Raw genomic sequence first — 22,476 nt, forward strand, 5'->3', positions numbered from 1 at the left:
CTGTTTGGGGAGGCACAGCTTCTTCTAACTGACCCTCCATACAATTTTGGAAACCCGATGTGGCCCTCAGGCCAAAAAGTTTGCCCACCCCTGTCCTAAAAGTACCTTCATCTGTAACCTCTGCAGCTTGCTTTCAAGTGGTGGTAAAGGTAAAATTTAGAAATGCAGACACTGATACATGTGCCCCATTTCCATTCCAATAACCATGAACCTTCTAAAAGAACAGGAGTACTTGTGGCACCTTAGAGACTAACAAATTTATTAGAGCATAAGCTTTCATGGGCTACAGCCCACTTCATCAGATGCGCAGAATGGAACATATAGCAAGAAGATACACACACACACACAGAAGGTGGAAGTTGCCATGCAAACTGTAAGAGGCTAATTAATTAACATGCGCTATTATCAGCAGGAGAAAAAAACTTTTGTAGTGATAATCAAGACAGCCCATTTAGACAGTTGACAAGAAGGTGTGAACCTTCTGTATCTAGCAACATGCTCCCTTGAAATTTAAGACTTGATACCAGGAAGGATGCATTTCCCTAAGCTGCTATAGAAGAATGCCTTTTCTGCATGATGAAAATGGACAAGTTTCACAGGGCAACATTAAGTTTCTTACATACATATTAACAGTATTGCCAAGGAATGCTTTATAAGATGCCACTGATGTTTCAGTGCAGACATGAAGTTGCCGTATCTCTTCAGTTTTACTTTAACAATACTACTGTATTTCTTTGAGGGTGATGAAGGCCATGTTCGCTCTGTCTTAAATTTCAGAGTTTCCCCCTCTGCCTCTACTTCTGAATGGTTTAGCTTTAATTCTGTCATCTCAAATAAGGAGACAGTTCTACAGATCAGACAAAACATAGTGGAGGAAAAAATCCACAAAGTTGAGACATGGAACACAGTCCTCCACCGAGAAACACAATTTTCTCCCATACAGTCATATCTCCATTCACCTAAGCTCTGGTGTCGTCGTTTCTTTTCCTCCCCATACTGCTCTAATAACTCTGATCTGCAGAGTCAGTTTGAGAGTGCCCAAGAGCAAACCAGCAGGTTCTGGCCAACTTTCCACCTCCTCCTGGATTGTCATTCCTAACTTTACAAGATAAGTCAAACAATCCACAACTCAGGCTTCTCTGTGCATGTACAGTAAGTAAAAAACAAAGTTTGAAATTCAAATGTTCTTTGTTGATATTTCACATCTTTGCCAAAAAGTGGGGGTTTTCCTTCACACAACTTCATTCAAACATTCTCTTCAATTTCAACTTGCATAGGTTTAAACCCCAAATCTCAAAAACTCTGTCAACCATCACTGCAAATTTTGCACTGTTTTGATTCAAAATAATCCATCTGTGGTCACAAATATTACATATGTGAAGCTCAGACCAGGTTTGGTACAAAAAACACAAAACCTGACAAGTTTTGTGGAGTCTAGGGTTTTGCTGCCAGCAGTTTGCACAGCTCTAATCAGTACCCAAAAATGGATTGTATGGCAGACATGCTCTAATAATTTTTAGTCTCAACATTTTGCCATGTAGTATATGTTTTTTCGGTATTCAATGACTGTAATTTTACTCCCACTCCTTCCTATCACCTTTTAAGTCCACAGCTTTTCACTAAGATGACTGTAGCTTCTTGTTAAATGGTCCTTTCACCCACCCACAGTTCTCCTAATCCTTGATTTGGGTTTTGCCTCTCTTCTGAGCTTCAATGACCTATCTTCCTCTCCATTAGCTTGTCATGTCTCTCCATCTTCCTTTCTTTTACCTTTGCAGATGAGTATCAAAATGTTCCAATACATTATTTTCAGTGTGCATTAAAAAGACGCTCTGTCTGCAATCAAAAAGCGGACATAACTATTTGAACACAAGATGAACAAATTCATTCAAGAGAAAAATGTGCTACTGTATGTATGAAGCTGCAATTCCAACCAAAGTTTAGCTTTCCAAATATTTTGTGGAAATATTAGTTTTAGCAGATGGTAGTGGCTAGGTTTTTAGTGACATGCACAGGGATATACGTCCTGATTCAACAAAGCACTTAAACACATGATAATCTCATCCCTTGTACTGACAGCTGTTGCAACTCGATCACAAGTCTCATATCTGGTGTTTTCCCAAACTTCTGGAGTCCTGCAATGCAACAATCTCTGCTGTCATTAAAAAAAATAAAAATAAAATAAAATAAAGGTTTCTAGCCTTCATGAGTGTGGAGAAAAGCCAGAAAATGTGACCCAAGTGCTCACAAACCAAAAGGCAAATAAAAAAAGCGTTTTTAAGGGGGGAGGGATAGCTCATTGGTTTGAGCATTGGCCTGCTAACCCCAGGGTTGTGAGTTCAATACTTGAGGGGGCCATTTAGGGATCTGGGGAAAAAATTGGGGATTGGTCCTGCTTTGAATGGGGGTTGGACTAGATGACCTCCTGAGGTCCCTTCCCACCCTGATATTCTAGGATTCTATGATTATTTTTATGGCCTGGCTCTTTATTATATATAATTATAGCTAGATCTCCTCATATCAAAATCACAGCAAAACTAGATTACATAATTGATGATCTTATATTTAAAATTTCCCACAAATGAGGGGAAAATGCAGAGATGAGACTGAAAATTAGATCCACTCATGGTTAACTGATGTTGGTGTCTAAAAAAAATAAAAGGCACAGAAGGCATAGAAGTATTGGATATACTGAAATTGCTGAAGTTCGTAGTTTCACCTTAAGCAAGAATTGAGGAGTCCAAGTCCTATTGAAAGTCAACGGGACGCATGTTCTTAAGTCACTTGGATGACTTTGAAAGTGCCACCCTTTGTGTAAAATACTTTAATCTCTTTTTCATAAGGTAGCATTCCAAAAAGTAAACATTTAAAAAAATTACCTAGCACTGTAATTTAACTTAATATATTTGCCATCAAGAAATCCATCAAAGAGCTATTCAAAGTGACCAAAAGCAGCGTCTGCCATGAAACATTTGGAACTGTTGCTAAATACATATTTCATAATGCTTTAGAACTTTGATTATCTGGCAGTGATGTATTTCCTAGTAGGAATTATTTAACATGCATTTTGCAAGCTTCCTATTCGGAATGATTAAAGGGCAAAGAAGTTCATTAACAGAGTTTAGGCTGTCCATCGATAGCTCATGTCCTTCCTGAACATCGAATTCAGCAAAACTCAAACTTCAGTTAACGTAAACGCCCACAGAACCTTAATTCTGACCCCCTGGAGCTGGCAATAGCCACTGGGAATTAGCTGCAAGCACTCCAGCTGCATTCACTATGTTAAGTGTAGCTGTATTGAATATGTTGTGATTTTGATATGAGGAGATCTGGCTCTCAGTCCCTCCATATATGTTATCCAACGAAAGAGAAGCATATGTATGTGGAGGTTCCATTCTGCATCATCTCAATACAGAACTGTGTAGGTTGTGTCAGTGGCAGGGCCCTGGGGTCTTCTTGCCATGGGTAATATCAGTAGTGAGGTGCGATGTGAGATCAGTCTGTGGATTTAAAGATGGGCAGGGAACAGTATAGGTTTAGGTGGTATCCTGTGTGAAAATGTGAAGGTATGAAATGGTTGTTAATTTTACAAGTGTGGGATTCTGTTGGGGGCATAGGCTCCATTTCAGAGTGTATGGAAAGTGCAGGTAGCTCTGCTGTGAAAAGGTAGAGTGCGAGTATGTCTGCCTAGTATTATGGGGCATTGCTCAAAGAAGGTGACCCTTCCCCATAAAGGCAAGGCCCCCAGAACCTGGGCCACAAAAAAGGGGGCAGAGACCCCCAGATCCTAGTCACATGGAGTAGGAAGACACCCCCCTAGATCCTGTCACACAGAGAAGAGGAGAACCTGAGACTGACAGCTGTCCTTGCTCCTATTCTCCCCAGTTCCTCTCCCAATGACCTACACCCTCCCTCTTGAGCTCTCAACCCCTCTCACCTCTCTTACCACCCATCTCCATCTATCCCCTCTCCCCTCAATGCAGCCTCAAGCCCCTCTCGCCCCTATTCCTCCAACTCCTCCACCCCCTAAAATGAACCTTCCTTGCCAGCAAGCATTCAGCTATCTTTATTTATTTTTAAACAAAATATTTTTGATTACTTCCCCCAAAACAGAAGCCACCCTGACAGAGGCAGATTTTAGTAATACGCCTCCCAACCATTTCCTGTTTTCTGTCCAAGGTGGGACTTGAACGGACTCTAGCTGGGGAAGTTGGGTTCAAAGAACAACTGCTTATCCTCTTGAGGTATTCAGCTGGTGTGAAACTTCAAAGACTAACAATCCTGCTAACCAGTGGTATGCTGTGTATGTATGCAAGCCATGCATTGTACGCCCATTGGTCCAGCCCATGGGACAAAGCTATCCGGCCCCCAGATGCACACAGAGGATGCCATTTTGTAGAACAAAATGGTGTCCTCCACACAGTTTGACCTTGTATATGCCATGTATACAAGGTAATGCTGCACGAAGGATGACATATTGGACCACCTAGTACATGTGTAGAATTGCATGCCTTACTAAAAATATCACAGCACAGCACTGCTGCTAACTCCTCTGTCTATTCACACTCAGTGCAATCTATTAGGAGCAAGAATAAGCACGTGAGGCTAACTGGAGAAGCAAAATCTTTTTCATATAACGTTTTAATTTGGTTTTCCCCAAAGAGCTGCTGGGTGCCAAGCACTCTGTTGGTGTAATCCTCAACTGCTGGAGACCCTGGTGTGATGATCTGCACTCTGGTTTTTATCTCAGGCTCCCCTTCGTCAAGTGGCCCTAAATTTGGATCACTAGCAGAACCCCATGTCCTTATTAGGCACACCAAATGTAAAGGTGTAGATTTTAGAGCACTTAGAAGAGTTGCGCTTTAAACAGAAAGCTGGTCTTAACTTTAACTACAGCAGAGCTGTTGCTCTGCTATAATACTCAATATAGACAATTCGGAAGGCCTATCCAGATGACTACTGTGGGGAAAAACTTTTAAGCTTGTGGGTACACAGGGAAATCTACTGTGGAGCCAGAGGACCCTAAAACACCAGTGAAGGAACCCCAGCTACTCACCACATCATCTTATACTCCTCACAGCACATTCTCCCCAGGAACTATGCTGCCCTTTGTATTCCTGACAGCCCCTGCTCCCTCGCTATCCCTCTAGAAGATGGATGGATGATGTGAAGAGCGCACTAAGTGCTACAATCTGCCAAACATTTTTCTGCCATTTGGAGAGGCGCTTGCTCTGTAAAGCCAAAGAAATTCAAACAATGCATCTGAACTGGAATGGAGGGGCTCTAATGGAAATAAACGACACACAGATATTTAAAAGCATCAGCACACATTATAGGAGTCCAAAATTCTTGGGCTTTTCTTTAACGTGTTATTTAGAAGTGTAGTTCTTTTTAGAAAAGTGACCATTTAAAGTATGCCATTGTGGGGATCCATTATTTCCACCTCAAATACATTTAGCTTTTTACCAGATCAGATTTTTTCCAACTGTGACTCCTATAAATTCAATGCTAGGATTTAAGAGGTCAGATGATCTCTTTCATTTTCACACATTAATAGTAATTAATGTTCTGCAGTCCACCTTAGGCAGTAACACTTGTGCAATCCTAATGCTTTCAAACTGTGTGCTCAGATACACTGATCCAACTCCACTTCCTTTAATAAGTTTGCACAGATCTAACTGATTAAATTTCAAACGCTTCTGCTGACAGTGAACAAGAAGAAATAGAATCCAGTCCATTCCTCATTACTGTTCTGGCCCTGCAGAGTTAACAGGAGTAAAAAGCAATATCATCTTGTCATTAAAATCAGCAGGTATGACTGACTACAAACACGGAACAGATCTATAGAGTAAGAATGCGTGAAAATGTGAGTTTTTCAAATTAGACTTGCACTTAGACTTGCCAAAAGCCTCTATATCCCCTATAGCGATTATTTCCATAGCAGGCTGACATAGTACTGTGCATGGGGTTTTTCCCCGACAGAGAATGGGAGTGATTTAGGTTTGTTTAAACTTACTTATGGTCTACAATCCACCATGCTATTAGGCGAACTATGAAACAAGGAAAGGATAATTTAGCCATCTCCACAGCATTTCTCAAATTAGAACTCATTCATGTTTTGATTTTCCCACAATTCCATTGTGGGAGCTTATGAACCAGGAGCTAAAGTAAATGTTAAGGTATCATTTTTGAAATCAGCAGTTCATTTTGTTTAATGAGAAACAACTAATCTTTAAGTATTCATTGCTTGGAGACATTAATACATATTTTGTAACAGGAAAAAAAAGTAAAGCACTACAATTCCTTAACTACAAACAGCCCTTCAGATGTTCTAAAACCACTGCTGACCTATATTTTCTTGAAGTAAATGCTTCGGTGTATTTATCGGATATCCAAACTAAACAGAATTTACAAGTACTGTAGAAAGTTACCTTGGAAGTGAGGTTAAGACAGTGGATGGTGATGAGAATGAAGGTCTGGGGTATCTCAAGTCCCCCTTGGTCAAGTGGCCCCAAATTTGGATCACGAGTAGAACTGCATGTCCTCATAAGGCACGCCGAATTACAAGACAATCCAAGTAACCACAGAGATTTTAGAGCACTTAGAAGAGTTGAGCTTTCAACAGAAAGCTGGTCTTAAAGTACAGGAGAGCTGTCGCTTTGCTACAATGCTCAGCAGATAATTAGGAAGGTGGGAGGTGATCAGCATGAAGGTCTGGAATATCCCAGGAGTCCCATAGTCCAGGCCAAACAGATCTTTGTCCTGATTTTCAGGAGTACTACATGCTCAAAAACCTCAGTGAAGTCAATGAGAGGTACAGATGGTCAGCATTTCAGACAAATCAAGTCACTAGTCAATGATTTAGGTAAACTGATCCCTTTGCCCCGTGCGGAGGAAAAGACTACAAAACTGACCTTGTCCACAAGTCATCTGCCATCCCTAACAAAAATATTAGTGAACCAAAGTAGTATTATGAACAAGGCTTCATTTATCCCAGCTGTAATATGTGCTTCTCCAACCTGACCCCCAAAAGGGGGATAGATGTCATCACCTTCCCTTAATTTTAAGAAGTATAGAACCCTTAACTAAAATCTACATAAAAGAATCTTAACCTAGAGTGGTACAGGGAAATTTTTTTTTTTTTGTTCAGATTTTGAAATGAGAAAGGGGCAATGACCAGCAATGCACAGCTAATATTCTTCAGAGGCTTTCCACAAACTCTTCCCATTAGTCTGCGATAAGCCCCATGTACAAGGGGTATATACAGCGCTGAAGAGGATGGGGGGACAGAGGAATCTATTGTTTTCTTATTTAAAGAAAAGTCCCTCTGAACTATAAGCAAGTAGGGCAGTGGCACCACTTGGTAAAACAGATTAAAGAGCATTATGTTGGAAATATTTAAGAGTCCTTCCTGTAAAATATACTGAATATACAGCTCAGTGTTTAACTGGTGTAATCTGAAATTAGGAGGCTAGTGGGCAAGTTAAGTGATATTTCCGTTTCGAAATATTTCACAAGGAAATGTTTATAAAGTAATTTCCCCTTTTGAAGAAGTCGGATCCTCTCCACAAAAAAATTCAAAAGTACTATTATGAGCTCCAAGAATACAGCATTTCTGGCAGCAATGATTTAGCAGTATCCAGGAAGGTGGTGAACATGACAACCATGGAAAGGATCTCAAAGTTCTCTACACTTTGGTGAACAAATTTTAACATACTTCCAGAAACCCCTCCTAGTGTATTAGTGGCCACAATCTGTGAAGACTGATTAATAATTCTGGGAAAGTGTTACTCAGTCTTCACAGTTTGGGGCCACTAATGTGCTACGAGGGTTTTCTGGGAATATGTTAAAATTGTTCCTTGTTCCTCTCTGATAAAACATGCTCCATTCATCAGGTGAATCATCTGTGTTGAGAAAAACCTTTCAATATGTATTTGCGTATTACGCATCATAAACACAATAATAAGAAGAGTAGTCGTGGTACATTGCATTCTTGTCACATTTCAGTTCTCCTTCATGCCCTTTTTCTTTCAAACCACCATTGCCACACACACTGTTTAAGCAACTTTCATGTTGCGCCATAAAACAGTAAGAGCAAGGTGGAGCAGAAGACTTTTTCGGATAAGGTAATTATATAATGTACACAATCTGTGTTCATGTAATGTGATGCAAATAGTCTCAATTGCTCTTTTCAAAAGTTGCCTCCTAATTGTGCTTGAAAATTCAAGTTTTCATCTAAATGTAGGTCTTCACAACTGCAGCGGCTAAAGAACCCTTCAAAAGGTGAACAGTGTAACTCATGCAGTGAAATCTGCAGACAGTTTGAAATAGTAGCTCTGAGAAGTGTAAGTATATAAAGCCAAATTATGATCATTCAAATGCCATTAGCCATTTCTCCACTGATCATTTTAACAAAAATACCAACACCAATTCTTTACTGACTACATTTTTTCATATTTTAATTCACAAATTCTCTCCTTTTTGGCTTTACCACAGAATTTCTGGTTTGCCACATGGGAATGCTACAGAGTTCAGGTGCAGCCTGATGCAGAGTACATGGGCCCTTGACACTTTGCTGTTCAGGGGAGGTGGAGATTTCTGGGGGGCCAGGAGATGGACAAGGGCATGAAGGGACGAAAGACCTACTTCTGTGTAAATTAGGAACTTAACTTTCATTCACTTCCAGTTTAAGAGGGAGCAGTGGATAAAGGACCTAGAGCTTCTGACCAGACTATTGTCCCAGCACTTGTCCAGGCCTCCTAAACTGCACAGGGTAGAGATCTTTAGTCCTCTATGCCCCTTTGATTTGTATGTGATCGGAACAGCAGAGGGTCAGGAGAGAGCAGTGGTTCTTGTTAACATTCTGCCCAGGACATGGACCCTGTCTACAGGTACAGCCATATTTAGGTACCAGTGCAGAGAGGAGTTCAAAAACATATCAGTCCAGCCCTAGCCTTCTATTTTCAGTATATTAACATTAAATGAACTACTAAGCTAATACATTCTATGCCAAGCAAAATTTCGTGGAAGCTACTCTGGCGGCTTTTTTTGGTGCATTTTGAACCAAAACAGATCTGATAAATCTATTTAATTCTGCTGATTACAACAAGCAATAAAGATTCCGCAATGAGAACCTTGTTGACAATTTTGCTTATATGTGAGGCACAGGAGACTTTACAATAGCTATATTAGCTGTGTAGCACTAATAGTCGAGAACATGGAGTGAGTGGCATAGAGTAGGCAGACATAATGAACTGAATATTCCTGTATACTGGTACCTTTAGTTATTTTGGAAAAATATTTCTGGAATAGCTGAAGCATGTTAATTTAGACTACTTTGCCTATTTTACTCTGTGAATCCATGTCTGTGAAAGAAGAGGCAAGTCTTGTGTTCTCTATAAATATAGAGAGAACTTTGCTGCCTCATCAGCATACGTGTACTGAATATCAGTTTCTAATAGCACTGAAACATACAGCAGTAGAAAATGACTAGTACAGGGACAATATAACTCAACTGCAACTTGTCAGATAAATTTTAAAAGTGCCAGAGCTTTATTTCTAATCTTCCTTTTCAGTCAGTTACTAAAGATGATCGCTCACAATTTCTACTGAAGTCAAAGGGAGCTATGGGTGCTCACTTCCTCCCAAAAAAGTCAGATTAAACCATTAACCTTATAACTCTAAGAGAAGTGTGCAATTCCAATAATGTTAACTTGGCCATAATGTACTTATTGTAGCATTTTTATACTTTGTTATATCCACTGCTTTTTTTTTTTTTTTTTTTTTTAAAGATGAACCCCATTATATCATTGACTATTGTAATATACACCCATAAAACATTTAGAATGAGCACCATGGCCAAGTGAACTGCATGGAAGTAACTTTAATATTTTTAATTTCCTGTCCTGAGTGTCTGACACCATGTTAAATGTTAATGCTTTTTTCCATTTTTGCACATGCAAACAATGAAACAGTCTCCAGTCTCTACCAATTATAACTATTTATTAGGAATGCCTGACAATAGTGTCAGCCATTTGCATTGATTATCTTGTCCTCCTTGCAGAAGTACTGTTACTTGCTGAGATAATTTATGACAATGATCTTACTCAGTGAACCTACTCAGAGGAGATTACTCCCCTTCAGAATCTTGGCATCTTTTCCAACCACACCTTTCCCATGGAAGTCTTGAGTCAGATGTGACAGGGAAACAGTAACCTAGCCGCATAATCTGCACTGGTTACACCCTTACTGGTCCTGTGAAAATCTCTCAACCACAGTTTAACAAGGTTTGATGGTTTCACTTCTCTGTTAATTGCATCAATATCATCCAAAAGCTAGCAGGTTCTAGCTGGTGCTGTGATGCTCATGCGCTACAATGGCAAAAGTGGCTTTAATTTATTGCATGGCCAAATACTGCACACGTTTGGGGAAGAAGGTCACACATGGACCTCATTTATATCCAGCTAAATACAGCTATGAGTCTAAAGTCCACTCTAGTGCCTTGGATTCCAGTCCTCGCAAACAGCCATCTCTTAACAGATGATTGGAGGAAGGATATCTTGCATGGGTACAAGAATGCTCTCACTAACAAAAAATTCTCTATGACAACCTTGTTCATCCACCTCACACTTGCTTTAAGTTCCACCAACCATTCTGGGCAGCTGAAAAAGCTCTTCTGTCATCCAACTCCTACCCAGAAGACACCTGGTGAGTGCAATGGGCAGGCTCTGAAGTAAACAAAAAGCACCTCCTAGATGATCCCACCATTGAATACCTGATGCAAAAATGGAGAATCAAAGATTCGCCAGAGTACGCATGCAGAGACCTCCGAACCACAGAATACATTGTGAACAGGTGCCCTATCTTTTCATTTCCACGAGATATTGCAAAGGTGCACTCTGCATTTCCTGAAGCCCTCAAATGAATTTCAAACCTTTCTATTAACTTATAAATGTTGCTATTTCCATACTAAAGACGACGTTATCTGTTCACTAGCCCGATTTCACATAATAGTTGAGAAAATCTATTTATAACCTCTGTATCACAAGGAGCTATTCAGAGAGGACAAGATATGTGATTTTTAAAAGACGTGACATTAAATGACCCATACTCCAACAGCAGTAATATGTGACAGGGTGTGTACTAGAAGACCTAGTACACTTCTTTGGTACTTGAAGATGTACCTTTGGCAACTTGTTCACAACACAACTGAGGCATGCATCAAGAAGCTACTTATGCACCTCGTGTTATGAAATATTGCTTAACTAAACAACTCTTCCTAGAGGCTCATCCCGGAGTGTCTCTCTACATTTGAGTTTAGCCCAATTTTTTTTCCTATCTGCTGTTCCCAGTGACCCAGTTAGCTTTCAATCATTTGGAACTGGAGGCCAAAACACTTAGATTTGTCACCAAGCAATTTTAATATATTTAAAAGTTGTACCAATAGCCATTTGACAGACATTTCTACTGCATTATTAAAAAAAGCAACAAATTTAGGACCATATGATACTATTATAAGCTATACAACAAGCATTCAGATAAGTACCAGATATCACTAATTATTCAGGTATCCAGTGCATACTCATCTGCACAAGCACCTTCACATCACAAGCTGGAGGTGGAAAGACTTATCAGGTTAGCTTGTGCTTCTCTGCCACTTACAAGAGCATTTTCTATAATATATTTACTAATGCTTGGGCTAATCAGCCTTGAACTTGTAAACCAACTTTTGAATTTTTAGAAACTGAGCTTTGAAAGACTTGGATCTTACCTATCTTAAGCTTACACCACAGAACATAAGCATTAAAATGTGCAGTCATCTTTTCCTTAGAATCAGTGTTTTTGGGTAACCACACCTTGCTGAACTAGTCATTTTGTACTACTGATGAAACTACCACAACTTGATTAGTAACATTTTGAGTGTTTCTAAGAAGTTTCAAGGTTGTAATTCTAAGAAATTTTTGAACAGACCTATTTATAATCTGAAGACAAGACAGATGGCAAAATACCAACCATTAGATATATCTTATTTAAGGAGACACTCTGACCTAGGTTTAGAGAAACAACTTGCTTGTTTTTAACATCTGAAAATAGAATGGTTTCACTTCTTGATAAGTTACATATAATAGAACAAGATAGTTTAAAAAGGATAATATTGAAAGAAAAAAAAAATACATTTCTGGTGAGGCTGAGGTTTTGCTCAAAAAGTTCAAGAGGCAAAGGTTGTGCCACACGTTTCACATATTTGACTGACATGGAGCAGCAGCTTGCTTCATCAGAAGTTCTGGCTTACCTGGGACTTTGTCAACAGATGCAAAAACAGATCGCTGTACAGTAGGGTCACAGCTGCCACGCCGTGACTGGTCGTAAAATCTAAATGGCAGGTGCTGTGATGTAGATGCAGAGCTGTGTCCAAAACCCATCACTTCAGTTGAAGGCTGGACAGGAAGATCCAGGAGAGCTACATTTAAACAAATTGATTTTTTGTTAATAAAAATCTATAAAAAGGAGATCTAATGTGAGAATTACATTGCCAACTTGCCCAGAATCTTGGGACCATAGCTAGTTTAGATCAACCTACATAGCTTGCTCATACTTGCATCTTCTGAATAAAAACAGCTTGCTGCTCGTTTTGCCCTGTAATTACAGGGCGGGAAAGGCAACAAGTGGCTGCAAACTGCACTCCCTTTCATGTATATACTAGGGAAACCCCAATATTTATTAAAGGAGGAAACAGGCCTTTTGCAATATGTCTCCATTACACAAACGTGATGGTTGCAAGCCATTTCAAAAATTGGTATCGTAGTAAGAAATATCCATCAACAAGGACATTCATTAGTTATGTTTGTGCACGGCAGCAGGCCAAGCCATTTGGAGACAGGTAATCTGGTAAGTAAATATCTGCAGTGTGTGTGACCACCCACACTATTTTAGGTCTACTTCCATGGAAGATCTTAACTCTGAACTTACTCTTAATTTAGATACCAGAAATCAAGAAGACCAAAGAATTAGACTGCACAATTATAATTCACAGGACCAAAGCATAAGTATATTTCACATAGCACTGAAACATTAGAAACACATTTTAAAACTCTAGACCGAATAATTCTTAGTTGAGGTTGAGTCACTAATTTTAATACTACTACAGATTTTCTTTATACATTGTTTCATATTACAGATATTCCAGACAGTGATTGATGCTCTCCAGTAATCAAATAACTAAGATGTTCAGTTTCCTTTCTCACCTGCCCATCCCCTTTCCCTGTATGTTCTATCCTCTTCCATTCACTCACCCGATTAGTTCCAATCCTCACCATGCGCTGCATTGATTTAGGCCTTAGCTATTATACATTCAATCCCTATGTCAAGGTTCCTTCTCCTCTCTGAACTCTAGGGTACAGATATGGGGACCTGCATGAAAGACCCCCTAAGCTTATTCTTACCAGCTTAGGTTAAAAACTTCCCAAAGGTACAAACTTTGCCTTGTCCTTGAACCGTATGCTGCCACCACCAAGCGTGTTAAACAAAGAACAGGGAAAGAGACCACTTGGAGATGTCTTCCTCTCAAAATATCCCCCCCAAGCCCTACACCCCCTTTCCTGGGGAAGGCTTGATAATAATCCTCACCAACTGGTACAGGTGAACACAGACCCAAATCCTTCAATCTTAAGAACAATGAAAAATCAATCAGGTTCTTAAAAGAATTTTAATTAAAGAAAAGGTAAAAGATCTGTAAAATCAGGATGGTAAATACTTTACAGGGTAATCAGATTCAAAACAGAGAATCCCTCTAGGCAAAACCTTAAGTTACAAAAAAGACAAAAAAACAGGAATATACATTCCCTCTAGCACAGCTTATTTTACCAGCCATTAAACAAAAGAAATCTAACGCATTTTCTAGCTAGATTACTTACTAACTTAACAGGAGTTGTAAGGCTGCATTCCTGATCTGTTCCCGGCAAAAGCATCACACAGACAGACAGAACCCTTTGTTCCCCCACACTCCAGATTTGAAAGTATCTTGTCCCCTCTTTGGTCACTTTGGGTCAGGTACCAGCGAGGTTACCTTAGCTTCTTACTCCTTTACAGGAGAAAGGGTTTTCCCTCTGACCAGGAGGTATTTTATAGCACTGTATACAGAAAGGTGGTTACCCTTCCCTTTACGACACCCTACCTGATCGATAACCACCTACATAGGTAACACTCCTTTCTACATCTCAATGCATAAAAGTTCAGAAAATTTAACTGCTGACATTCTATTTTATGTAGCTTCTCATACCGTTCTTATCAGCATAGTATCTGAGTACCTTCCATTAGTGAATCAAGCAACACTAACGTGGTTCATTCACTCTCTCCTCCTCCCTGCTGGGGCAGACATTATCATACATGAATATGCATTTTGCTATAATGCGAAGATATTGTTAAGATCTATTGTTTAGAAACTGGACACTGGTTTCAAGATTCCTCTCCTGGGACACAGTATTTCAGATGCTTTGGATGACACGTAAGAGCAGATCTTACACTGAATTGTCACGAGACATGTTTCCCACTTCAAAGAGAAACATTTAAGGCATCTGCTTACCTGCAATTCTCTGCATTTTCATACGTCGAGCTTGGATGCGGCCCTTTGCCAAACGCTGCTTCGCAATGATGCAGCGAATGTGATCAGAAAAAATAAATGTGGCTTGGAGAATGGGGAAGGGCTTAGAATGGGGACTAGATGCAGGTTTGTGAATTATTATATTCAGAGCTCTACTGTCATCTTCTACTCCAGTTACCTGCATATCCTATAAAGAAATGGAATATAGTTAGCGGTGAAAGAAATTGAATTGTTCATTGTGAATATTTAAATTAGATATAAACAATATATCATTATAAGAAGACAGAGACATGAGATACTGCTTTAAAAAAAACCCCACACAAATGTTGCAGTATATTGGTACAAATTTCTTGTGAAGTAAATCCAACATGGCTAAGTCAGGCAAAAATTCAATTAAGTGGTTTGACTGTGAAAGAGTACTTCTCTCTCTCCATTTTCTAGAAACATGACTATTGAGCTTGGCATAACATAATAAACAGATACTACTACTGCTGAGCAACTCATTTATAGATGTTTACATTCTGATGCAGCTGGAATACCAAGAAATTTGAATTAGGTACTAAAACATTGGACTAAATGAAGAATTATTATAAACTAGACTGAAAGATGCTGAAATCCCATTTTTCTCAGGTAACAACAATTCAAAGGACTAGACTCTAGAATTATCTATACTTGCTTTCTTCATTGTAACATTCTAGGTCAGTGGTCTCCAACCTTTTTATGCACAACATCACTTTTTGAATTTAAGTGCAACCCAGGATCTACCCTGCCCCTTCCCCAAGGCCCCGCCCCACTCACTCTCCCCCACCTTCCCTCACGTTCACTGGGCTGGGGCAGGGGGTTGGGGTGCGGGCTCTGGGCTGGAGTCGAGGGGTTCCGAGTGTGGGAGGGGGCTCCAGGCTAAGCCTGGGGCAGGGGGTTGGGGTGCAGGATGAGGCTGTGGGCTGGGGCAGAGTGTTGGGGTGCAGGAGGGAATACGGGGGCTGGGGCAGGGGCTCATGGTACAGGAGGAGATATGGGGTTCTGGCTCTGGGAGGGGGGGTCAGGGCTGGGGCAAGTGGTTGGCATGCAGGAGAGGTTTGGGTTTGGCCTTGGGAAGAGGGATTAGTGCTGGGGAAGGCCGTTTGGGGTGCAGGCTCTGGGAGGGGGCTCAGGGCTGGGGAGCGGGAGAGGTTCAGGGTGCAGGAGGAGGTTTGGGTGCTGGCTTGGGAAGAGGGATTAGGGCTGGGGAAGATGGTTTGGGGTGCAGGAGGAGGTTTGGGGTGCTGGCTCCGGGAGGGGGCTCCCCCGAGGCCTCAGGGATGTGCTGGCCACTTCCAGGAGCAGCATGTGGCCAGGACACGCAGGGAGCCTGTGTTAGCCCTGCTGTGCTGCTGGACTTTTAGCAACCGGAAATCGCGATTGACTGGAAAAGGCTCCAGGATCGATCAGCTGATCACTATCTACCAGTTGGTGACCACTGTTCTAGGTAATTTTGTAGAATAAAAGATTTCATACTATTCCACAACAAATCCCAATACACACTTAAATAAAATAGCTTCCCAATATATACCCAGATGTATTGTGTGCTTGCATACATATAGAACACACACACACAATTTTCAGGGCACCTTTTAGCTATTATTTTCTTTGTTAAGTGTACTTCATAGAGCAAATACCGGAATTCGTGTTTAAGTATTTCAGAATTTAAAAACACAGTTTAATTTGTGATGAGAAACCATCTCTTTCCTTTTCTTCACGAGTATTATAAGATCTGTTCCCTATTGCTGTGATTCAGAAGAGCCTTTCAGCACAGATTTAACTTTAAGCATGTGTTTAAGTGCTATTGACGTTAGCGGGACTTCAGTGCTCTGATTAATAGAGATGCTTTCTTGAAGCAGGGCCTTTATGAGGAAGTTACTTAATTTGCAAGTGTCCAGCTAGTGAACTTTTAAAGAACTTCTTTGGAAAGCTGGAAATGGCATAAAGCAATTTAACAGAAGATAGAATTAGAAAGGATATTAAGTACACAGAAAATAGGGAGGTATGCTATTGACCTAAAACATACACTGATAAAACAAATACTAAATTTGATTACACTGTTTCTTACATTAACAGACTTTTCAGCTGGAAAACAAATCCTCGGGTCAACAGATATCTTACCTGCAAAAGGCCCGCAAATTTAACGACTCCCCAGCCCAGTCTGGCAACATCTGGTTCAACTAAACTCATCTGGTAAATATCCACAGCCAGAAATCTCTGAACCTGACCTCCATCTTTTGTAATCACTGTACAAGCAATTAAATCGCTGTTATCTAAAGAGAAAAAAATAGTTAAGATAGGCAGCTATCACAGTTAACTTCTGCAATAGCTTATTTTGTTAGGAATTTCAAGATTTTTCAAGGAATATGCTTTGCATTAGAAACCTAAGTTATCTTGGCACATTTCAGATACTCGTTTCCTCTTCACATTAAGAGTCATTTTATCACGCTCATTCACAATTAATTCCTGGTATACACTGGATGATGACTTATTTTGTCAAGAATGCTTTGAGTACAAACATGGTGTGGTATTTAAATGGTTAAGGGTTTTAGTTCAACAGGCTTTTGTGTTACACTCAACATGATTTCAGGGTTGAACTTAAATCAGTTAGTGCTGATATCTCCCTCTTCACGACTGCTGAGATACCTCTGAACTTAAAGCTACGCATTTATTTGTTTTTGCAATTGCTTGTTTGTTTATCCAAGTACCCCTTTCAGTTTTCCTCCCTCTCCTACCAGTTCCCACGGTGGAAGACCACACTATTGGCATCAGTTGTTGAACAGGCTAGCAGGGGTGGGCAAACTTTTTGGCTTGAGGGCCACTTGGAGGTATGGAAATGGTATGGTGGGCCACGAATGCTCACAAAATTGGGGGTTGGGGTACGTCGGGGGTGAGGGCTTGGGGGTGGGGCCAGAAATGAGGAGTTCAGGGTAAGGGAGGGGGCGAAGGGCTCCGGGGTGGGGCTGAGGGGTTTGGGGTGAATGAGGGTGCTCTAGGATACACTTGAGGGGTTCAGAGGGTGGGAGGGGGATCAGGGCTGGGCGGGGGGGGTGAGGGGTTTGGGGTACAAGAGGGGGCTCTGGGCTGGGATCAAGGGGTTCAGAGGACCTGCTACCTGGCTGGACCTGAGGGCCAGATTAAAAGGTCTGACAAGCCGGATGTGGCCCATGGGCCACAGTTTGCCCATCCCTGCTGTAGAGGTTAGCCTTCCTCACTTTCTGGATGTGCTATTTTCTTTTCCCATTCTGTATTCTCTTGCTACTTTTTCGCCCAAACCCCATATTTTTTCAGATAATTCACAAATATGCTGAAATTGGTTTGATAAGGACAGGGTTTACAGTAACAAAAGAAAAGTGTCTTTCACCACAAAACACCGGTTTCTAATCCAGGTAGCTAATTTATTTCTACCAAAAGGGAGCCACACAGTCACTCACAATTCAGTGTGCCTACATTTTGGCATCCTGCATCTCTTTAGTGTGCCAGCAACACATTCAACATAATTGCAACAACAACAAAAACAAAACAGGGGTGAGGATACTAACAAGCACAGTTTCATTCTGTGGGTTGTCCAGAGCCTCTGAACTATTAGACCAGAGGTGGCCAACCTGTGGCTCCGGAGCCACGAGGCTCTTCAGAAGTTAATATGTGGCTCCTTGTATAGGCACCGACTCCAGGGCTGGAGCTCCAGGTGCCAACTTTCTAATGTGCCGCAGGGTGCTCACTGCTCAACCCCTGGATCTGCCACAGGCCCTGCCCCCACTCCGTCCCTTCCCCTGAGACTGCTCCTCCCCCCTTCCCCCCAGAGCCTCCTGCATGCCACGAAACAGCTGATGGGGAGGTGCGGGGAGGGAGGGGGACACGCTGATTGGCAGATCTGCTGGTGGGTGGGAGGGTCTGGGAGTTGGGTGTGGGGGAGTTAATGGGGCGCTGCTGACATATTACTGTGGCTCTTTGGCAATGTACATTGGTAAATTCTGGCTCCTTCTGAGACTCAGGTTGGCCACCCCTGTACTAGACAAATGACTAGGAGGAAAATTGCAGAGTACAGATGATTACTATGTAACTGTGGATGTCTGGTGTGAATAAGCATATTGCGCATACAGTCTAAAACCAAAATACTGCAACATGGAATTACCTGTAACACAAATCTAGTGCAATATACAGGATGTGTCAAGATTAAGGATAACATTTTCAAAAGCTTCCATGTCACCTGGAAGTCTAAGTCACTTGTGAAAATGGGATCTAGTGATTTAGGAGCTTTTGAAAAATTTACTCTAAAACAGTACTGCAATAATTGTTCAAAAAGCATTTATAACCAGCAACAAAGAATTCAAAAACAATTCCTGGTAAATAGGAGAAAATATTACAGTAAGTTTAAGCAGTCCCCATTAGTTCCAGGAGCTGAACTCCAAGATAACCCAGTACACACAAGTCATTTCATTCTCCCTCCATCTCTGACTATTTCTGCATTTGAAGAGAAGTGAAATGGTCTGGTGGTTCTTTTCCACTAATATCTTGTCCCTCAATGTATGTTAGAGACCACCACCACATCACAATATGTACAGCTTTTGGAAACTTCAACAATTAGAACTGAATGAGTGTTACAGTCCGATTTTAAAAACTAAAAAAAATATTTTATTTTCACTTCTGACATGCATTAAGCCAACTACATGAAATAGCTGAAAAATTAAAATGAGGATGTGATCGTGCTTAAATTGAAGCAACAACACAACTGAAAAGCTCTCTATGCTCAAGGGAAGTACAACTAACCTGCTATGTACCACCTGAAGTGTCTTCATTGCTACTAAGAAGTTGATTAGATGCACAAAAACTCAGAAGAATTAAACACTGAGTAAGCTCGGTGAGTATTAGAGACCCAGGTAAGATAATATTGGATATCACTTGAAGCTCCAGTTACATGAGACATTAAGATAATTTCATAAAGTATATTTCCAGATGATTTTGGCACTTTTATTAGTGCTGTGAAATTGAGACACCATAGCTAAAGTATGGAATTATTGATAACCTTAGTCAATCTAGTTACCTTGTATTTTTACTTCAAAGTAAAACAGAGGCATTACAGTGGTTTTCGCATAAAACAGTCTGCTATTCTTTTTCTTGTAACTATCCCAGGTACAAGATAATGGGCCAGATTTGATTAATGACTCAACCTTCTGGGGCAATGCTCAACATTTCCAGATTAGTGACCCTTAATTTGAAGTAAAAAGTTCTCACAAGCCCTTTACGTACATTTTAAATTATTTTATAATCTATCAATAATAAGAAGCTAGGAATTGTAGAAAACTGATAAGTGAAGCAAAAAGACAAGGAGAATTCCATGGCTAGCAGAGTTAAGGATAAGAACTATATTAAGAACAAACAGAATCCTAACAATGGTATTAGTCCCTTACTAGATTGAAATGATAAAACTGTTAATAATACCCCTCTCACTCCCCCGTAAAAAAGAATTCAATAAATATTTCTGTTCTGTGCTTGGGAAAAAGGCTAGATAATGCATTGATATCATGATGAAATACTTTCCATTCCAATAGTAACTCAGAAAGATCTGACACAGCAGCTATTAAAGTCAGACACTCTGAAATCAGCAGGTCCAGCTAACCTGCACCCAAGATTTTAAAAGAGCTAGCCAAGGAGCTCTCTGGACCACTACTATTGATTTTCAATAAGTTTTAGAACACTGGGGAATTCACTCCAGAGAACTGGAAGCTAATGTTGTGCCAATATTTAGAGAGAGAAAACTGGATACCTGGGCAGTTATAGACCAGTTGATCTAACATTGATCCCAGCCAAAACAATAGAAAAGCTGATACTAGAATTGATTAATAAAGAATTAAAAGAGGGTACTATAATTAATGCTATTCAACATGAGCTTATGGAAAATAAATCTCATCCAGCTAATTGGAATTTTTTTTAGATGAGATTAAAAGATCGGGTGATAAAGCTAATAGTGCTAATAGTATTGTATACTTAGACTTTGATATGACATTTGACTTGGTACAGCAGAACATTTTGTCTAAGAAACTAGAATTATACAAAACTAACATACCACACATTAAATTGATTAAAATTCACTAACAGATTTAAGTCTCAAATTGTAATTGTAAATGGGGGGAGGAGAAGGATAAAGCAGTATGTTTCTTGGGGGCTCTGCAAAAATTGATTCTTCATCTTGTGGTATGTAACATTTTTATCAGTGACCTGAAAGAAGACAATTGCAATGAACTTGGCAGATGAGACAAATTTTGGGGGAGTGGTAATCTGGGCACAACCCAAACAATATGTGTTTCTATATTACCATACATCTAGGAACAGAGTGCAGGGCATACTTACAGGATGGGGTACTCTATCTTCGAAAGCAATGACTCTGAAAAGGACTTGGGTCAAAGGATAATCAGCCAGAAGGGCTAATGTGATCCTTGAACGTACAAATAGGGGAATCTTGAGTAGGAGTAAGGAGGTTATATTACCTCAACATAGGATGTTTTTCTAAAATATATGCTCTAGTTCAGACACAATTTAATTCAAGGTAGTTCTATGACCTGTGTTATACATGAGGTTAGTCTGCATGATAGCAATGGTTCCTTCTGGCTTTATACTCTATGAATAATCTATAATCTAATGAAATATCAACTCCTGCTCCCCATGCATGATTGGCCAGACGTTTGGAAGGGAGGGGGGTGTTTGCCTTCCTCTGAAACATCAGATATTGCCCACAGCTGGTGATCGGACACTGGGCATAGTAGGCCAGGGCTCTGAGTTGGTTCAGAGAATCTTCTTTCACATACCTCACTGGTATGTATTGCTCATGTGCTTAGAGTCCAACTAATCACCAGAGTAGGGGTGAGCAGGGAATTTTCCCCTAGGCCAGTTTGGTTGTGACCTTTGGAGTTTTTTGCCTTCCTCTACCACCTGCGGTGTAGAAAACTTGCTAGCATCTTACTCCTAGTCAATTTCCTGCCTTTTCAGGAATCTCAACCTTTGGTGGCACATCAGTCTCTCCTGCATGCATAACAGTTTAGGGTCCTGAGGATTGATATGATTTAATATGTTCACACTGGGCTCAATATAGGGGTACAGAGATCTGACTACAGGAGATCTGACTAAACGATATAATAGTCTCTTCTGGTCTTAAACTGAAATTTATTACGTCTATGTATTTTCCGATCGATAAGCCTATGTACACATTTGTGTATGTTTTGGGAGGCTGGCAGAATACTTGACCTTGATGAGAGAAAAGGGTGTATGGAACAGAGATTTTCTTTGCTTTAGGTTGTAAAGAAATATTCAAGGCTGTGTGATGCTGTTAACTGAGAAACATCAGTTGAGAAACTGCTCTAAACCACCTACTTGAAAGTAGCACAGGTAAATGGTGATCAAATTGATTATTGGGAGCCGGGGAGAAATGGGCCCTATGTCAAGAAAGTTGATTACTGAATACACGCACACTCCCCCCACAAAAGCTATCATCATGACTAAAATGCTTGTTGGCAGTTTCAACTTTGGCAGGACAGCACAGAGAAGCATGTACTGCTGTTGATAATGCTGTACATGTTCTAAATAGAATCTTTCTTGTAAAAGAAGTGGAGCAGGCAGCCCTAGAGAATGAAGTACAATGTCAGTAAGACACACAAGCTAATAAATATGGTTTTGGAGCCCATATCAGGTTTCAGCAATAGGAAAACTGAACATTTCTTTTTAATCTGGCCCTTAGTATCTCATTACAGGCTTTGGATAAAACACTGAAATAAAGTATTGATTTTTTTTAGAAAAGTACTATCAAACTAAAATGATAGTTTTCTCTTATCAGCCCCATCAGACATCCCCAGCTAGGTTCT

The 22,476-nt window shown here is 40.4% G+C and overlaps 1 protein-coding gene across 7 annotated transcripts in view; it reads right to left on the reverse strand.

Moving 5' to 3' along the window:
- The window catches only part of CLEC16A (C-type lectin domain containing 16A), a 185,758-nt gene that overhangs the window by 32,558 nt on the left and 130,724 nt on the right, over positions 1–22,476 (reverse strand). For all 7 annotated transcript variants that reach the window (XM_084641948.1, XM_084641947.1, XM_084641946.1 and 4 more), the window contains exons 19-21: positions 16,742–16,893; positions 14,582–14,786; positions 12,293–12,460 (exon numbers count right to left, since the gene is read on the reverse strand). In XM_084641948.1, coding sequence (XP_084498074.1) covers positions 12,293–12,460; positions 14,582–14,786; positions 16,742–16,893 — 525 coding nt within the window. The remainder of the gene's footprint in view (positions 1–12,292; positions 12,461–14,581; positions 14,787–16,741; positions 16,894–22,476) is intronic.

This window comes from Lepidochelys olivacea, assembly GCF_965140295.1.
Source record: "Lepidochelys olivacea isolate rLepOli2 genome assembly, chromosome: 10".
Classification (NCBI taxonomy): Eukaryota; Metazoa; Chordata; order Testudines; family Cheloniidae; genus Lepidochelys; species Lepidochelys olivacea.